Here is a 19,519-nt window from a genome sequence, read left to right as displayed (position 1 = left end):
GAAAAGGGTGAATTAAATGCCTTTAAAACGTGCTAATAGAGATATGTTTGTCACTCGACAGAACCCCCGGCCAATTATGTTCTGTCTGTGATTACTTTAGGTGCCAAGAGTCGTAACGGAAAACAAAACCAAAACATCAAGTTATATGTTTGTTTGCCTTACAAGCGGAACCAACGCACAACCCATCCACTCATACGGCTTCTAAATCGATTAACTCAGCCAGACGAAACTAAATGCAGAAATTAAATAAAAGGTTTTCTGCTTACCATATTTTGGGTCCGTTCGTCTGACTGGCCTCAGTCGCCGTCTTTCCGTCCAAGAATCTCCAAACAAATCCGGGTCACGGCACCAATTAAAACGATTAAAACTAGTCCGTTTCTGTCGCTCCAACACGACGTCTCGTCCGGGTCTTAATACTTTGCTTTATGGAGAGAAAAGGTCAAAATGCAGAGTGTACGGGTCGTTTATTCGCCGCTTCAAGTCAAACAAAGATACAAACTTTACGATCGAAAGGACTCGCTCTTTGCCGGCAGCTCTACAGGTCAATAGCTCCGGGAAAGACGGTCCCGCATTAAAGAACATCTCGTTATTTAAGGGAAAGTTTCCTGTCCAGGGGGTCGCCTCTTCCAGGGCAGTGGTTCTTTCAAGTTAGTTCCTGTCTCGGGTCACCTGGAGAGTAACTTCCTTGCTTCCCTGTTGTGTGGGCAAGTTCCTTTGTCTTCCAGCCCCCCTTTTTTGGGTGTGTTCCATTTTGCTCTTTTGTTTCACGCCCACAGGTGTGAACAGAGCAGACAGATGTTTGGAGTAATCGCTGTTTTTAGCTCTAGTCTGATCCAAGCTTGGACCAGTGTGAATCAGTCTGAGTGGAATGTTGATTGTCAATGTGTATTCAAATGTTTAAGCTCTTAGATGAAGCTAGTAATTTATACTTTATATTTTGATTATCTTTTTAGCATTCATTTAACTATGGTTTATACGTATAGTGTATAATAATTTCCAATCTAACAACTCCGATGAACCGACCCCTCCTCAGCCTCGTATGTGGCGGTGGAATGAAGGACAGACACATGGATGAGTTTAAGAAAAATGCTCGTTTAGTGAATTATGCAAAAGTCAGAGACAAACTTACGTGAACGTAGCGCTAGCAAGCAGAGAGATCTATCGCAGACGTCTTCAAATGCCAGAACGCAAAGATCAGACAAAATGGTGGATCTTTTATAGTAGAATATTCAGGTTAACGCCTCTAGTCAAATGTACATGTAGGATTGGTCAGTGACTGTAAACACTTGATTCTAAGATGGCCGTCGCACGTGATCGTAGTGGAAACTTACTGAAGGTTGTTGTCTTCAAGAATCTGTCTGTTCCCAGCGACTTGCTGGACTGTTGTGTCTTTCAGTGCGAGTTCTCAAACAGTTGTCCACAGACCTGCTGGGAATCTGGGATTGTTTAATCTTTCTGTGTGTGTGAGGCTTTGTGACCTCGACCTTTGAGTTGTGAACCTGAGTTTAGTTTAAGTGAATGCAATGCAAGACAATGATTATTTAATATGAATTAAATATGAAAGATTATCAGTTAATCAAGTGACTATTTGAAATGTGTGTTAAATCTAGATGATTGATTACAGTAAAGTTGTCATCCTTACAATATATATATATATATATATATATATATATATATTGTGATGGGGATTGAGGATTAGTTATTAGTTAGTACGTACACTATCCTGATGCATACTAACTTCTAGTATACTAAGAGAAGTATGTTTCAGACATACTATCTGTGGAGGATTAGTTACTAGTTAGTACGTACACTATCCTGATGATACTAACTTCTAGTATACTAAGAGAAGTATGTTTGAGACATACTATCTGTGGAGGATTAGTTACTAGTTAGTACGTACACTATCCTGATGCATACTAACTTCTAGTATACTAAGAGAAGTATGTTTGAGACATACTATCTGTGGAGGATTAGTTACTAGTTAGTACGTACACTATCCTGATGATACTAACTTCTAGTATACTAAGAGAAGTATGTTTCAGACATACTATCTGTGGAGGATTAGTTACTAGTTAGTACGTACACTATCCTGATGATACTAACCTCTAGTATACTAAGAGAAGTATGTGATTTGAGACATACTATCTGTGGAGGATTAGTTACTAGTTAGTACGTACACTATCCTGATGATACTAACTTCTAGTATACTAAGAGAAGTATGTTTGAGACATACTATCTGTGGAGGATTAGTTACTAGTTAGTACGTACACTATCCTGATGCATACACTTCTAGTATACTAAGAGAAGTATGTTTCAGACATACTATCTGTGGAGGATTAGTTACTAGTTAGTACGTACACTATCCTGATGATACTAACTTCTAGTATACTAAGAGAAGTATGTTTGAGACATACTATCTGTGGAGGATTAGTTACTAGTTAGTACGTACACTATCCTGATGATACTAACTTCTAGTATACTAAGAGAAGTATGTGATTTGAGACATACTATCTGTGGAGGATTAGTTACTAGTTAGTACGTACACTATCCTGATGATACTAACTTCTAGTATACTAAGAGAAGTATGTGATTTGAGACATACTATCTGTGAAGGATTAGTTACTAGTTAGTACGTACACTATCCTGATGATACTAACTTCTAGTATACTAAGAGAAGTATGTTTGAGACATACTATCTGTGGAGGATTAGTTACTAGTTAGTACGTACACTATCCTGATTATACTAACTTCTAGTATACTAAGAGAAGTTTGTTTGAGACATACTATCTGTGGAGGATTAGTTACTAGTTAGTACGTACACTATCCTGATGCATACTAACTTCTAGTATACTAAGAGAAGTATGTTTGAGACATACTATCTGTGGAGGATTAGTTACTCGTTAGTACGTACACTATCCTGATGCATACTAACTTCTAGTATACTAAGAGAAGTATGTTTGAGACATACTATCTGTGGAGGATTAGTTACTAGTTAGTACGTACACTATTCTGATGATACTAACTTCTAGTATACTAAGAGAAGTATGTTTGAGACATACTATCTGTGGAGAATTAGTTACTAGTTAGTACGTACACTATTCTGATGATACTAACTTCTAGTATACTAAGAGAAGTATGTTTGAGACATACTATCTGTGGAGGATTAGTTACTAGTTAGTACGTACACTATCCTGATGCATACTAACTTCTAGTATACTAAGAGAAGTATGTTTGAGACATACTATCTGTGGAGGATTAGTTACTAGTTAGTACGTACACTATCCTGATGCATACTAACTTCTAGTATACTAAGAGAAGTATGTTTGAGACATACTATCTGTGGAGGATTAGTTACTAGTTAGTACGTACACTATCCTGATGCATACTAACTTCTAGTATACTAAGAGAAGTATGTTTGAGACATACTATCTGTGGAGGATTAGTTACTAGTTAGTACGTACACTACTACGGAAACATGGAGGTCCCTGGAAACATGGAGGACCCTGGAAACATGGAGGCCCCTGGAAACATGGAGGTCCCTGGAAACATGGAGGTCCCTGGAAACATGGAGGCCCCTGGAAACATGGAGGTCCCTGGAAACATGGAGGTCCCTGGAAACATGGAGGTCCCTGGAAACATGGAGGTCCCTGGAAACATGGAGGCCCCTGGAAACATGGAGGCCCCTGGAAACATGGAGGTCCCTTTTCTCCGACGCACCATTTGGATCTGATCATGTTCTCAGAGAAGACGTTAATCCTGACACATGGACTCGTTTCTCTGCAGGTCCGACTCTCACGTGGTTTTCTCTCTAGTTTGCCGTGTGTGTCTAAATGTCGTAACTCTACGTGGTAACAGGAAGTCGTTGGCTCTCGGCACAGGAAGCTGAAACTTTTTTATTGCAAAAGATTGAAGAAGTTGAGACTCGGACTCACAGCTGGAGGATGAGATGCTGGAAGGAAAGAGTTTTTCTTCATATCGTGCTGCTCTGCTGCGACGGTGAGATTCAACTGATACCTATTTATTCATCTCTCAGTGATTAACATTTAAAAGTTCAATCAAATGTACTTTTATCAACGAACACTGAGACGTTTGTACTTCAGATCTATTTTGTCAACAACATTCTACTCTGACTGTGACTTTAATAAGATCTTTATCTTCACGAACTGCTGAAGCTACTGCACTCAAGTGATCAGAACAACTTTAAAACAACTTGCGCTTTTGTGAAGGTGTTACGGTAATGAGAGAGGCGTCATATGCGGAAGGATCTACGTCACTATCAGTGATAGATTCTCAAAAATACTCATAATGTATTGAGAGAAAAGATACTTTAATGTCATCATATCAGAGTATTTTTGAGAATCTATTGAGAGAAAAGATACTTTAATGTCATCATATCAGAGTATTTTTGAGAGTCTATTGAGAAAAGATACTTTAATGTCATCATATCAGAGTATTTTTGAGAATCTATTGAGAAAAGATACTTTAATGTCATTATATCAGAGTATTTTTGAGAATCTATTGAGAAAAGATACTTTAATGTCATCATATCAGATTATTTTTGAGAATCTATTGATAAAAGATACTTTAATGTCACCATATCTGAGTATTTTTGACAATCTATTGAGAGAAAAGATACTTTAATGTCATCATATCAGAGTATTTTTGAGAATCTATTGAGAAAAGATACTTTAATGTCATGATATCAGAGTATTTTTGAGAATCTATTGAGAGAAAAGATACTTTAATGTCATCATATCAGAGTATTTTTGAGAATCTATTGAGAAAATATACTTTAATGTCATCATATCAGAGTATTTTTGAGAATCTATTGAGAGAAAAGATACTTTAATGTCATCATATCAGAGTTTTCTAGACAATCTATTGAGAAAAGATACTTTAATGTCATCATATCAGAGTATTTTTGAGAATCTATTGAGAAAATATACTTTAATGTCATCATATCAGAGTATTTTTGAGAATCTATTGAGAGAAAATATACTTTAATGTCATCATATCAGAGTATTTTTGAGAAACTATTGAGAAAAGATACTTTAATGTCATCATATCAGAGTATTTTTGAGAATCTATTGAGAAAAGATACTTTAATGTCATCATATCAGAGTATTTTTGAGAATCTATTGAGAAAAGATACTTTAATGTCATCATATCAGAGTATTTTTGAGAATCTATTGATAAAAGATACTTTAATGTCATCATATCAGAGTATTTTTGAGAATCTATTGAGAGAAAAGATACTTTAATGTCATCATATCAGAGTATTTTTGAGAATCTATTGAGAAAAGATACTTTAATGTCATCTTATCAGAGTATTTTTGAGAATTTATTGAGAGAAAAGATACTTTAATGTCACCATATCTGAGTATTTTTGAGAATCTATTGATAAAAGATACTTTAATGTCATCATATCAGATTATTTTTGAGAATCTATTGATAAAAGATACTTTAATGTCACCATATCTGAGTATTTTTGAGAATCTATTGAGAAAAGATACTTTAATGTCATCATATCAGAGTATTTTTGAGAATCTATTGAGAAAATATACTTTAATGTCATCATATCAGAGTATTTTTGAGAATCTATTGATAAAAGATACTTTAATGTCATCATATCAGATTATTTTTGAGAATCTATTGAGAAAAGATACTTTAATGTCATCATATCAGAGTATTTTTGAGAATCTATTGAGAGAAAAGATACTTTAATGTCATCATATCAGAGTATTTTTGAGAATCTATTGAGAAAAGATACTTTAATGTCATCATATCAGATTATTTTTGAGAATCTATTGATAAAAGATACTTTAATGTCACCATATCTGAGTATTTTTGACAATCTATTGAGAGAAAAGATACTTTAATGTCATCATATCAGAGTATTTTTGAGAATCTATTGAGAAAAGATACTTTAATGTCATGATATCAGAGTATTTTTGAGAATCTATTGAGAGAAAAGATACTTTAATGTCATCATATCAGAGTATTTTTGAGAATCTATTGAGAAAATATACTTTAATGTCATCATATCAGAGTATTTTTGAGAATCTATTGAGAGAAAAGATACTTTAATGTCATCATATCAGAGTTTTCTAGACAATCTATTCAGAAAAGATACTTTAATGTCATCATATCAGAGTATTTTTGAGAATCTATTGAGAAAATATACTTTAATGTCATCATATCAGAGTATTTTTGAGAATCTATTGAGAGAAAATATACTTTAATGTCATCATATCAGAGTATTTTTGAGAAACTATTGAGAAAAGATACTTTAATGTCATCATATCAGAGTATTTTTGAGAATCTATTGAGAAAAGATACTTTAATGTCATCATATCAGAGTATTTTTGAGAATCTATTGAGAAAAGATACTTTAATGTCATCATATCAGAGTATTTTTGAGAATCTATTGATAAAAGATACTTTAATGTCATCATATCAGAGTATTTTTGAGAATCTATTGAGAGAAAAGATACTTTAATGTCATCATATCAGAGTATTTTTGAGAATCTATTGAGAAAAGATACTTTAATGTCATCTTATCAGAGTATTTTTGAGAATTTATTGAGAGAAAAGATACTTTAATGTCACCATATCTGAGTATTTTTGAGAATCTATTGATAAAAGATACTTTAATGTCATCATATCAGATTATTTTTGAGAATCTATTGATAAAAGATACTTTAATGTCACCATATCTGAGTATTTTTGAGAATCTATTGAGAAAAGATACTTTAATGTCATCATATCAGAGTATTTTTGAGAATCTATTGAGAAAATATACTTTAATGTCATCATATCAGAGTATTTTTGAGAATCTATTGATAAAAGATACTTTAATGTCATCATATCAGATTATTTTTGAGAATCTATTGAGAAAAGATACTTTAATGTCATCATATCAGAGTATTTTTGAGAATCTATTGAGAGAAAAGATACTTTAATGTCATCATATCAGAGTATTTTTGAGAATCTATTGAGAAAAGATACTTTAATGTCACCATATCTGAGTATTTTTGACAATCTATTGAGAGAAAAGATACTTTAATGTCATCATATCAGAGTATTTTTGACAATCTATTGAGAAAAGATACTTTAATGTCATCATATCAGAGTATTTTTGAGAATCTATTGAAAGAAAATATACTTTAATGTCATCATATCAGAGTATTTTTGACAATCTATTGAGAAAAGATACTTTAATGTCATCATATCAGAGTATTTTTGAGAATCTATTGAAAGAAAAGATACTTTAATGTCATCATATCAGAGTATTTTTGACAATCTATTGAGAAAAGATACTTTAATGTCATCATATCAGAGTATTTTTGACAATCTATTGAGAAAAGATACTTTAATGTCATGATATCAGAGTATTTTTGAGAATCTATTGAGAGAAAAGATACTTTAATGTCATCATATCAGAGTATTTTTGAGAATCTATTGATAAAAGATACTTTAATGTCATCATATCAGAGTATTTTTGAGAATCTATTGAGAAAAGATACTTTAATGTCATCATATCAGAGTATTTTTGAGAATCTATTGAGAAAAGATACTTTAATGTCATCATATCAGAGTATTTTTGAGAATCTATTGAGAGAAAAGATACTTTAATGTCACCATATATGAGTATTTTTGAGAATCTATTGAGAGAAAAGATACTTTAATGTCACCATATATGAGTATTTTTGAGAATCTATTGATAAAAGATACTTTAATGTCATCATATCAGAGTATTTTTGAGAATCTATTGAGAAAAGATACTTTAATGTCATCATATCAGAGTGTTTTTGAGAATCTATTGAGAAAAGATACTTTAATGTCATCATATCAGAGTATTTTTGAGAATCTATTGAGAAAAGATACTTTAATGTCATCATATCAGAGTATTTTTGAGAATCTATTGAGAAAAGATACTTTAATGTCATCATATCAGAGTGTTTTTGAGAATCTATTGATAAAAGATACTTTAATGTCATCATATCAGAGTATTTTTGAGAATCTATTGAGAAAAGATACTTTAATGTCATCATATCAGAGTATTTTTGAGAATCTATTGAGAGAAAAGATACTTTAATGTCATCATATCAGAGTAGTTTTGACAATCTATTGAGAAAAGATACTTTAATGTCATCATATCAGAGTATTTTTGAGAATCTATTGAGAAAAGATACTTTAATGTCATCATATCAGAGTATTTTTGAGAATCTATTGAGAGAAAAGATACTTTAATGTCATCATATCAGAGTATTTTTGAGAATCTATTGAGAGAAAAGATACTTTAATGTCATCATATCAGAGTATTTTTGAGAATCTATTGAGAAAAGATACGTTAATGTCATCATATCAGAGTATTTTTGGGAATCTATTGAGAGAAAAGATACTTTAATGTCATCATATCAGAGTATTTTTGAGAATCTATTGAGAAAAGATACTTTAATGTCATCATATCAGAGTATTTTTGAGAATCTATTGAGAGAAAAGATACTTTAATGTCATCATATCAGAGTATTTTTGAGAATCTATTGAGAGAAAAGATACTTTACTGTCATCATATCAGAGTATTTTTGAGAATCTATTGAGAAAAGATACTTTAATGTCATCATATCAGAGTATTTTTGAGAATCTATTGAGAAAAGATACGTTAATGTCATCATATCAGAGTATTTTTGAGAATCTATTGAGAGAAAAGATACTTTAATGTCATCATATCAGAGTATTTTTGAGAATCTATTGAGAAAAGATACTTTAATGTCATCATATCAGAGTATTTTTGAGAATCTATTGAGAGAAAAGATACTTTAATGTCATCATATCAGAGTATTTTTGAGAATCTATTGAGAGAAAAGATACTTTAATGTCGTCATATCAGAGTATTTTTGAGAATCTATTGATAAAAGATACTTTAATGTCATCATATCAGAGTATTTTTGAGAATCTATTGAAAGAAAAGACACTTTAATGTCATTATATCAGAGTATTTTTGAGAATCTATTGAAAGAAAAGATACTTTAATGTCATCATATCAGAGTATTTTTGAGACTCTATCACTGATAGTGACGTAGATCCTTCCGCGTTTGACTTCTCTCTCATTACCGTAACACCTTCACAGAAGCGCAAGTTTTTTTTTTAAAGTTGTTCTGATCTCGGTTCACTTGAGCGAGTGTGAAACTAAAGAAAGAGAAGTGACGTCACAGCTCGAGACGAATGTGTTTCCTTTTATTCACCGCTGTGTCGGTGCGTCATGATGAGCTCAGCAGAGAAAGAATGGTTTAAAACATGTATACAAACCTCAGTGATGAACATCTAGCATCAGGTACAACAGCGCCACCTTGTGGACTGAGCAGACGAAACGGCTTCTATCCACGTGAACAAGAGTCTAAAACCTGTGAAGGTCCAAGTCTTCAGGTCAGTGATGGACACACAGACTGTTGAGTCTCTGAAGGACATGTTGACGTGAAGAGTTTTCAAGAAGTTCTTCTTTAATTATTGATCTCGTTCATGTTTCTTTGGACTGGAAAGACAAATCTCTGGCAACCCTGCCTTTGAGCAAGTACTGTGAAGTGTTCACGACTTCCAAGGAAGACTCCATTTCTACTTGTTGACCACATTATCAAAGTACAGGTTATCTATATAACTGTGGTTCTACAACACCCTCTACAAGCAGTTGTGTGGGTAACAAGAGGCATGTCACTGATAAAGATAATAATAATGTCTATTTATAGAGCGCCTTTCTAGACCAGCATTCACACATACTGATGGGAGTAGGCTGTAGGCTGCACCACATGTTGCCGAATCTGCCATCAGGAGCAATCAGGGTAAAGTGTCTTGCTCAGGGACACAACGACACAAGCTTGTCTGGAGCTGGGATTGAACCTGCAACCTCTTGGACTGCAGGCAACCACTCTACCATCTGAGCTATGACGCCCCATCAATCAAGATCAATTCTTTCGCACCGAGGACTGGAGGCTGCCACGTATACAGCTCACATCCCTGTGTCTCGTATCTCAACGAGACCAGCTGCTGTAGGAACATTCAATTCCATTGTATTTAAAGTGTCTTATCATAACAACGTCATCTCAAGATAAACATACCACCAGGAAACCATCATGCAACCCCTCAGCGCCAAGAACTCTGGGTGTCTTTGCGTTGCTTGGGACAGGGACCCTGCAGTCGCGTCTGTAGAAAACATCTGTCAAAGTGAGGGTGTAGGACCAGAAGCCTCACGTCACACAAACCGGTTGGTTTTTCTCATGGATCTGGAATCACTTTCACTCAACCCTTCGATCAGTCCAGACGCAGAATGAAGTCAGCGGACCTTCTGTTTGGCTGAGGCTGAAGCAGCATCTGACACACGGAACAGTGTCCCTGCTGGCAAACAAGTCCACAGGGGACCAGGTTCTGCCGGTGCTGAATCGTCTGAACCACCAGAACATCTGTGTGTAACCGTCCTCCTCCCTCTACTGGTGCCATGGCTTCCTGCAGACAGGTCCACCTTCAGCCTCTGCTGACATGAAGGTCCTGATGAGGAACACCGTCGCTCAGGAAACGAGAGGCGCCGAGACCAACACTGAATACTGTAGACTTCCTGAGCAGCTGTTGCCTTGTTGTTACCTTTCCATGAAACCGATGTTTCCATGAAACCGATGTTTCCATGAAACCGACGTTTCCATGAAACCAACGTTTCCATGAAACCGACGTTTCCATGAAACCGACGTTTCCATGAAACAGACGTCTCCATGAAACCGACGTTTCCATGAAACCGACGTCTCCATGAAACCGACGTCTCCATGAAACCGACGTTTCCATGAAACCGACGTTTCCATGAAACCGACGTCTCCATGAAACCGACGTTTCCATGAAACCGACGTCTCCATGAAACCGACGTCTCCATGAAACCGACGTCTCCATGAAACCGACGTCTCCATGAAACCGACGTCTCCATGAAACCGACGTTTCCATGAAACCGACGTCTCCATGAAACCGACGTCTCCATGAAACCGACGTTTCCATGAAACCGATGTTTCCATGAAACCGACGTCTCCATGAAACCGATGTTTCCATGAAACCGACGTTTCCATGAAACCGACGTCTCCATGAAACCGACGTCTCCATGAAACCGACGTCTCCATGAAACCGACGTCTCCATGAAACCGACGTCTCCATGAAACCGACGTCTCCCTGGCAGGTGAGGCCTGTACAGGTGTCGCCCCCCAAACACCACCACGAGCAACTATCTTTCTTAGAGCCTCAGCTTCTCGAGGGCAGAAACATGCATGAAGTAGAACAAGTCTTGGTACGCTCAGATGTTTTAATTCAAACCGAGAAGAACACCTACCCCTCCTTTAAATGGTGAGTGTTGACTATTCTCTTGACATGACTGGACGACTGGACTGTAGGTGACTCACATCTGGACTCACATCTGGACTCACATCTGGACTCACATCTGGACTCACATCTGGACTCGCATCTCAAACGCTTGTTGTCATCTTTGGCTCTTGTTGACTCACAACTCTTGTCTTCACAGCAGCAACTGAACAAACTACTCACTTAGTTCGGGAGGGAGATGATGTCACTTTCTCATGTAGCCACACAACACCTGACCAGGTGTCCTGTGCTCGGTTGAAATGGATCTTTGATCTAAATGGAAAACCAGATGGAGTAGTTACGAGCGACAGTGATGGGAAGCGACTGAGTATGACACCAGACTGCTCTCTGCACATCAAGGAGGTGAAGACTGAAGATGCTGGACGTTACTTCTGTAGAGAAGAAAATACATATGGTCCTGAAACATCTCTGATCGTGGTCTCCTGTGAGTGTCCTTCAAGAGATCTTTCTTCTTCTTCATGTTGCTGCTTCAGCTGCTCAGTCTCTGGGTTCTCAGCACACACACAGGCTGGCAACTGTCTTTTCCTAGGCTGACGTTGGTTCTCTTCTCTCAGTGACTCGTGTGGAGGATCAAGGTGTCGTGACTTTGACCTGTGAGGTCTTCATACATGACAGTCCATGCCCTGAGAAGGTCCAGTGGCTGTTTGATGGTGCAGAAATACCTGAAGATCACTCCGAGGTGAAGACCTGGTCGACCGCCTGCAGATATGCTGCTGTTAGCTTTCCTTCTTCTTCCAACAAGAACAGCTTCACCTGTGAAGTCACACACGACAAAAATGCTCACAACTTCGTCTTCAGATCAGCAGGTGAGTCTCCTCGTGTCACTCGTCAGTGTGTGTGTGTGTGTGTGTGTAGCTTCAGTCCAGTTGAGTTGTGTTAGAGGAGCTAACAACAGATGTTCATTGAGTAAGTCATTGATGTGGATCAGATCCAAGAGAGACCTGTTCCTGTTACTCACAATACATTGTATTGCAGCACCAACAACACAACCAACAACACAACCAACAACACAACCAACAACACAACCTACAGAAACGAGTGCCATGAACACATCGGCAGGTAAGAACTCCGAGGCGTCGCTTGAAGTCCTTCTGAATGAATGTGACTCCAAGTGAGAGTTGACGTTGAAGGTCGTGGTCTTGCCTCCAGTCAGCTGGTGGATGTACGCCGTCGGTGCAGCAGCTGCTCTGACTCTGCTGGTCCTCGTGGTTCTACTGGTCAGATGGAGGACAATGACAGGTTTGAGAGAGTCTGGACATTCGGAGACGAGACCTGAACCCGTCTCTCCTCTCGCTCAGGGAACCAGACGCAGACGAATGACCTCCTGACCTCTGACCCCGCGAGTCCTGCCGACCTGGCCGGGTCACATCACATCCCAGTGAGTCCGGTTTAGAAGATCAAACATCGTATGTTCTTTCTCCCCAGAGAAGCCACATGTGATGCTGCGCTCCTCTCCGGGTACTCTACTGGTGTGTCCTTTTAAGATTGATGTTTTCTGACTTAGATGAATCCTGACGACGAGCTCAGCTACACCTCAGTCACTTACAAGAAGAACCGCAACAAGGTAACAATATATAGTGATGGTGTAGTAACAAGTATATATGTGTAGTATTGTCCAGTACTTGACTCTGGTGTTGTGATAGTGTAGTAACAAGTATATATGTGCAGTATTGTCCAGTACTTGACTCTGGTGTTGTGATAGTGTAGTAACAAGTATATATGTGTAGTATTGTCCAGTACTTGACTCTGGTGTTGTGATAGTGTAGTAACAAGTATATATGTGTAGTATTGTCCAGTACTTGACTCTAGTGTTGTGATAGTGTAGTAACAAGTATATATGTGTAGTATTGTCCAGTACTTGACTCTAGTGTTGTGATAGTGTAGTAACAAGTATATATGTGTAGTATTGTCCAGTACTTGACTCTAGTGTTGTGATAGTGTAGTAACAAGTATATATGTGTAGTATTGTCCAGTACTAGACTCTGGTGTTGTGATAGTGTAGTAACAAGTATATATGTGTAGTATTGTCCAGTACTAGACTCTGGTGTTGTGATAGTGTAGTAACAAGTATATATGTGTAGTATTGTCCAGTACTTGACTCTGGTGTTGTGATAGTGTAGTAACAAGTATATATGTGTAGTATTGTCCAGTACTTGACTCTGGTGTTTTGATAGTGTAGTAACAAGTATATATGTGTAATATTGTCCAGTACTTGACTCTGGTGTAGTGATAGTGTAGTAACAAGGATATGTATGTACTATTGTCCAATACTTGACTCTGGTGTTGTGATAGTGTAGTAACAAGTATATATGTGTAGTATTGTCCAGTACTTGACTCTGGTGTTGTGATAGTGTAGTAACAAGTATATATATGTGTAGTATTGTCCAGTACTTGACTCTGGTGTTGTGATAGTGTAGTAACAAGTATATATGTGTAGTATTGTCCAGTACTTGACTCTGGTGTTTTGATAGTGTAGTAACAAGTATATATGTGTAGTATTGTCCAGTACTTGACTCTGGTGTTTTGATAGTGTAGTAACAAGTATATATGTGCAGTATTGTCCATTACTTGACTCTGGTGTTGTGATAGTGTAGTAACAAGTATATATGTGTAGTATTGTCCAGTACTTGACTCTGGTGTTTTGATAGTGTAGTAACAAGTATATATGTGCAGTATTGTCCAGTACTTGACTCTGGTGTTGTGATAGTGTAGTTACAAGTATATATATGTGTAGTATTGTCCAGTACTTGACTCTGGTGTTTTGATAGTGTAGTAACAAGTATATATGTGTAGTATTGTCCAGTACTTGACTCTGGTGTTGTGATAGTGTAGTAACAAGTATATATGTGTAGTATTGTCCAGTACTTGACTCTGGTGTTGTGATAGTGTAGTAACAAGTATATATGTGTAGTATTGTCCAGTACTTGACTCTGGTGTTTTGATAGTGTAGTAACAAGTATATATGTGTAGTATTGTCCAGTACTTGACTCTGGTGTTGTGATAGTGTAGTAACAAGTATATATATGTGTAGTATTGTCCAGTACTTGACTCTGGTGTTTTGATAGTGTAGTAACAAGTATATATGTGCAGTATTGTCCATTACTTGACTCTGGTGTTGTGATAGTGTAGTAACAAGTATATATGTGTAGTATTGTCCAGTACTTGACTCTGGTGTTGTGATAGTGTAGTAACAAGTATATATGTGTAGTATTGTCCAGTACTTGACTCTGGTGTTTTGATAGTGTAGTAACAAGTATATATGTGCAGTATTGTCCATTACTTGACTCTGGTGTTGTGATAGTGTAGTAACAAGTATATATGTGTAGTATTGTCCAGTACTTGACTCTGATGTTTTGATAGTGTAGTAACAAATATATATGTGCAGTATTGTCCATTACTTGACTCTGGTGTTGTGATAGTGTAGTAACAAGTATATATGTGTAGTATTGTCCAGTACTTGACTCTGATGTTTTGATAGTGTAGTAAGAAATATATATGTGCAGTATTGTCCATTACTTGACTCTGGTGTTGTGATAGTGTAGTAACAAGTATATATGTGTAGTATTGTCCAGTACTTGACTCTGGTGTTTTGATAGTGTAGTAACAAGTATATATGTGTAGTATTGTCCAGTACTTGACTCTGATGTTTTGATAGTGTAGTAACAAATATATATGTGCAGTATTGTCCATTACTTGACTCTGGTGTTGTGATAGTGTAGTAACAAGTATATATGTGTAGTATTGTCCAGTACTTGACTCTGGTGTTTTGATAGTGTAGTAACAAGTATATATATGTGTAGTATTGTCCAGTACTTGACTCTGGTGTTGTGATAGTGTAATAACAAGTATATATGTGTAGTGTTGTCCAGTACTTGACTCTGGTGTTTTGATAGTGTAGTAACAAGTATATATGTGTAGTATTGTCCAGTACTTGACTCTGGTGTTTTGATAGTGTAGTAACAAGTATATATGTGTAGTATTGTCCAGTACTTGACTCTGGTGTTGTGATAGTGTAGTAACAAGTATATATGTGTAGTATTGTCCAGTACTTGACTCTGGTGTTTTGATAGTGTAGTAACAAGTATATATGTGTAATATTGTCCAGTACTTGACTCTGGTGTAGTGATAGTGTAGTAACAAGGATATGTATGTACTATTGTCCAATACTTGACTCTGGTGTTGTGATAGTGTAGTAACAAGTATATATGTGTAGTATTGTCCAGTACTTGACTCTGGTGTTTTGATAGTGTAGTAACAAGTATATATGTGCAGTATTGTCCAGTACTTGACTCTGGTGTTGTGATAGTGTAGTTACAAGTATATATATGTGTAGTATTGTCCAGTACTTGACTCTGGTGTTTTGATAGTGTAGTAACAAGTATATATGTGTAGTATTGTCCAGTACTTGACTCTGGTGTTGTGATAGTGTAGTAACAAGTATATATGTGTAGTATTGTCCAGTACTTGACTCTGGTGTTGTGATAGTGTAGTAACAAGTATATATGTGTAGTATTGTCCAGTACTTGACTCTGGTGTTGTGATAGTGTAGTAACAAGTATATATATGTGTAGTATTGTCCAGTACTTGACTCTGGTGTTTTGATAGTGTAGTAACAAGTATATATGTGCAGTATTGTCCATTACTTGACTCTGGTGTTGTGATAGTGTAGTAACAAGTATATATGTGTAGTATTGTCCAGTACTTGACTCTGGTGTTGTGATAGTGTAGTAACAAGTATATATGTGTAGTATTGTCCAGTACTTGACTCTGGTGTTTTGATAGTGTAGTAACAAGTATATATGTGCAGTATTGTCCATTACTTGACTCTGGTGTTGTGATAGTGTAGTAACAAGTATATATGTGTAGTATTGTCCAGTACTTGACTCTGATGTTTTGATAGTATAGTAACAAATATATATGTGCAGTATTGTCCATTACTTGACTCTGGTGTTGTGATAGTGTAGTAACAAGTATATATGTGTAGTATTGTCCAGTACTTGACTCTGATGTTTTGATAGTGTAGTAACAAATATATATGTGCAGTATTGTCCATTACTTGACTCTGGTGTTGTGATAGTGTAGTAACAAGTATATATGTGTAGTATTGTCCAGTACTTGACTCTGGTGTTTTGATAGTGTAGTAACAAGTATATATGTGTAGTATTGTCCAGTACTTGACTCTGATGTTTTGATAGTGTAGTAACAAATATATATGTGCAGTATTGTCCATTACTTGACTCTGGTGTTGTGATAGTGTAGTAACAAGTATATATGTGTAGTATTGTCCAGTACTTGACTCTGGTGTTTTGATAGTGTAGTAACAAGTATATATATGTGTAGTATTGTCCAGTACTTGACTCTGGTGTTGTGATAGTGTAATAACAAGTATATATGTGTAGTATTGTCCAGTACTTGACTCTGGTGTTTTGATAGTGTAGTAACAAGTATATATGTGTAGTATTGTCCAGTACTTGACTCTGGTGTTTTGATAGTGTAGTAACAAGTATATATGTGTAGTATTGTCCAGTACTTGACTCTGGTGTTGTGATAGTGTAGTAACAAGTATATATGTGTAGTATTGTCCAGTACTTGACTCTGGTGTTTTGATAGTGTAGTAACAAGTATATATGTGTAATATTGTCCAGTACTTGACTCTGGTGTAGTGATAGTGTAGTAACAAGGATATGTATGTACTATTGTCCAATACTTGACTCTGGTGTTGTGATAGTGTAGTAACAAGTATATATGTGTAGTATTGTCCAGTACTTGACTCTGGTGTTGTGATAGTGTAGTAACAAGTATATATGTGTGTAGTATTGTCCAGTACTTGACTCTGGTGTTTTGATAGTGTAGTAACAAGTATATATGTGTAGTATTGTCCAGTACTTGACTCTGGTGTTGTGATAGTGTAGTAACAAGTATATATGTGTAGTATTGTCCAGTACTTGACTCTGGTGTTGTGATAGTGTAGTAAAAAGTATATATGTGTAGTATTGTCCATTACTTGACTCTGGTGTTGTGATAGTGTAGTAACAAGTATATATGTGTGCAGTATTGTCCAGTACTTGACTCTGGTGTTTTGATAGTGTAGTAACAAGTATATATGTGTAGTATTGTCCAGTACTTGACTCTGGTGTTGTGATAGTGTAGTAACAAGTATATATGTGTAGTATTGTCCAGTACTTGACTCTGGTGTTGTGATAGTGTAGTAACAAGTATATATGTGTAGTATTGTCCAGTACTTGACTCTGGTGTTGTGATAGTGTAGTAACAAGTATATATGTGTAGTATTGTCCAGTACTTGACTCTGGTGTTGTGATAGTGTAGTAACAAGTATATATGTGTAGTATTGTCCAGTACTTGACTCTGGTGTTGTGATAGTGTAGTAACAAGTATATATATGTGCAGTATTGTCCAGTACTTGACTCTGATGTTGTGATAGTGTAGTAACAAGTATATACGTGTAGTATTGTCCAGTACTTGACTCTGGTGTTGTGATTCTATAGTAACAAGTATATATGTGTAGTATTGTCCAGTACTTGACTCTGGTGTTGTGATAGTGTAGTAACAAGTATATACGTGTAGTATTGTCCAGTACTTGACTTTGGTGTTGTGATAGTGTAGTAACAAGTATATATATGTGTAGTATTGTCCAGTACTTGACTTTGGTGTTGTGATAGTGTAGTAACAAGTATATATATATGTGTAGTATTGTCCAGTACTTGACTCTGGTGTTGTGATAGTGTAGTAACAAGTATATATGTGTAGTATTGTCCAGTACTTGACTCTGGTGTTTTGATAGTGTAGTAACAAGTATATATATGTGTAGTATTGTCCAGTACTTGACTCTGGTGTTGTGATAGTGTAGTAACAAGTATATATATGTGTAGTATTGTCCAGTACTTGACTCTGGTGTTGTGATAGTGTAGTAACAAGTATATATGTGTAGTATTGTCCAGTACTTGACTCTGGTGTTGTGATAGTGTAGTAACAAGTATAAATGTGTAGTATTGTCCAGTACTTGACTCTGGTGTTGTGATAGTGTAGTAACAAGTATATATGTGTAGTATTGTCCAGTACTTGACTCTGGTGTTGTGATAGTGTAGTAACAAGTATATATGTGTAGTATTGTCCAGTACTTGACTCTGGTGTTGTGATAGTGTAGTAACAAGTATATATGTGTAGTATTGTCCAGTACTTGACTCTGGTGTTGTAGTATTTACAGACCACATGACTCTTGATGAAGTCGTAACTACTTTAATTTGTTTTCAAACCAAAATATGTCCAAACATCAGCTTTAAAAGCTGCTAGACTCACAGTATCCTCTCGTCCTCAGTCATCACTGGAATCTTGCAGGATTTCATTGTTTCTTTAGCTGTGGAGGACGTAATGACTGCTGCCATCTAGAGGCCGGAACTTTAATTGCAACAAATAAATGAACAAACGCTGTGATTATTTACATGTTAACTAAAATGTATCCATTTTATTTAATAAACAATTTAATTGAAATATAAACCATAAGTACAAACATTTGAATATTCATACAATATTCCTGAAATGTTATTGCAATATTTAACTGTATATTTTCAAACTCCTCTTCTGACACTTAATTGTAAATGTAAAAACACATGTTTTGCTCATTGTAGTTTTGCATGTGTACAACATTTTTCACTGAAAATGTGAATTGTCGTTCCTGCTCCTGCGTCACAACAAACATGGCGCCCGTTCACAGCCGCTTCTTCATGCACCAAAAATGTTTCTTTCACTTGGAGTGTGCGCTGTGTGTCTGCAGGTCAGAGGTCACGCGGACGAGGAGGTGGAGAGTGAAAACTCCGAGTTCGTCCTCTATGCCAGCGTCAAGAAGGCTTGAATTTAGTCACGTGACATGTTTGTAAATATGTGTCAATGTTTCATCTGGAAGGAATCATAACAACAAAGATGGCCTCCAGCTAGCTTTAGCCTAATAACCAGGTCTGTGCTGAACTATTATTTTAATAATAAACTTTCTACCACTCTGATCTTCCTTCTGTGTTTGGACCAAGACTTCCGTCAGCGTTTAATATTATTTAATATTATTATAAATCACATTATTGTGGGGAACGTTTGTTGT

General features: G+C 36.2%; 1 protein-coding gene across 3 annotated transcripts; it reads left to right on the top strand.

Moving 5' to 3' along the window:
- Nucleotides 1-3,877: 3,877 nt before the first annotated feature.
- Nucleotides 3,878-19,427, top strand: LOC148066935 (uncharacterized). Of its 3 annotated transcripts, none has more exons than XM_087806535.1 (8): nt 3,878-3,996; nt 11,552-11,833; nt 11,964-12,215; nt 12,385-12,468; nt 12,559-12,648; nt 12,708-12,787; nt 12,914-12,973; nt 19,202-19,427. In XM_087806535.1, exons 1-8 carry the CDS (start codon nt 3,942-3,944, stop codon nt 19,277-19,279), a joined length of 981 nt encoding a protein of 326 aa, XP_087662661.1. In that variant the 5' UTR covers nt 3,878-3,941; the 3' UTR covers nt 19,280-19,427. The 3 variants fall into 3 exon arrangements, with proteins under 3 accessions (XP_087662661.1, XP_087662660.1, XP_087662662.1); XM_087806534.1 differs by having other exon boundaries at nt 3,885-3,996; nt 11,549-11,833; XM_087806536.1 differs by having other exon boundaries at nt 3,900-3,996; nt 11,687-11,833.
- Nucleotides 19,428-19,519: the final 92 nt, after the last annotated feature.

The sequence above is a fragment of the Callionymus lyra genome, chromosome 13 (genome assembly GCF_982586985.1).
Source record: "Callionymus lyra chromosome 13, fCalLyr1.hap1.1, whole genome shotgun sequence".
Classification (NCBI taxonomy): domain Eukaryota; kingdom Metazoa; phylum Chordata; class Actinopteri; order Syngnathiformes; family Callionymidae; genus Callionymus; species Callionymus lyra.
The sequence above is the reverse complement of the archived record's forward strand: the minus strand, read 5'-3'. Positions and strand labels throughout refer to the sequence as shown.

What these genes read in the sequence shown, in the direction of transcription:
- LOC148066935 (XM_087806534.1), top strand. Translation starts at nt 3,942, where the DNA reads ATGAGATGCTGGAAGGAAAGAGTTTTTCTTCATATCGTGCTGCTCTGC. An exon ending in CTTCGTCTTCAGATCAGCAG is followed by an intron (nt 12,216 to 12,384) that starts GTGAGTCTCCTC and finishes ATTGTATTGCAG; the next exon opens with CACCAACAACACAACCAACA. An exon ending in CCGGGTCACATCACATCCCA is followed by an intron (nt 12,788 to 12,913) that starts GTGAGTCCGGTT and finishes TTTCTGACTTAG; the next exon opens with ATGAATCCTGACGACGAGCT.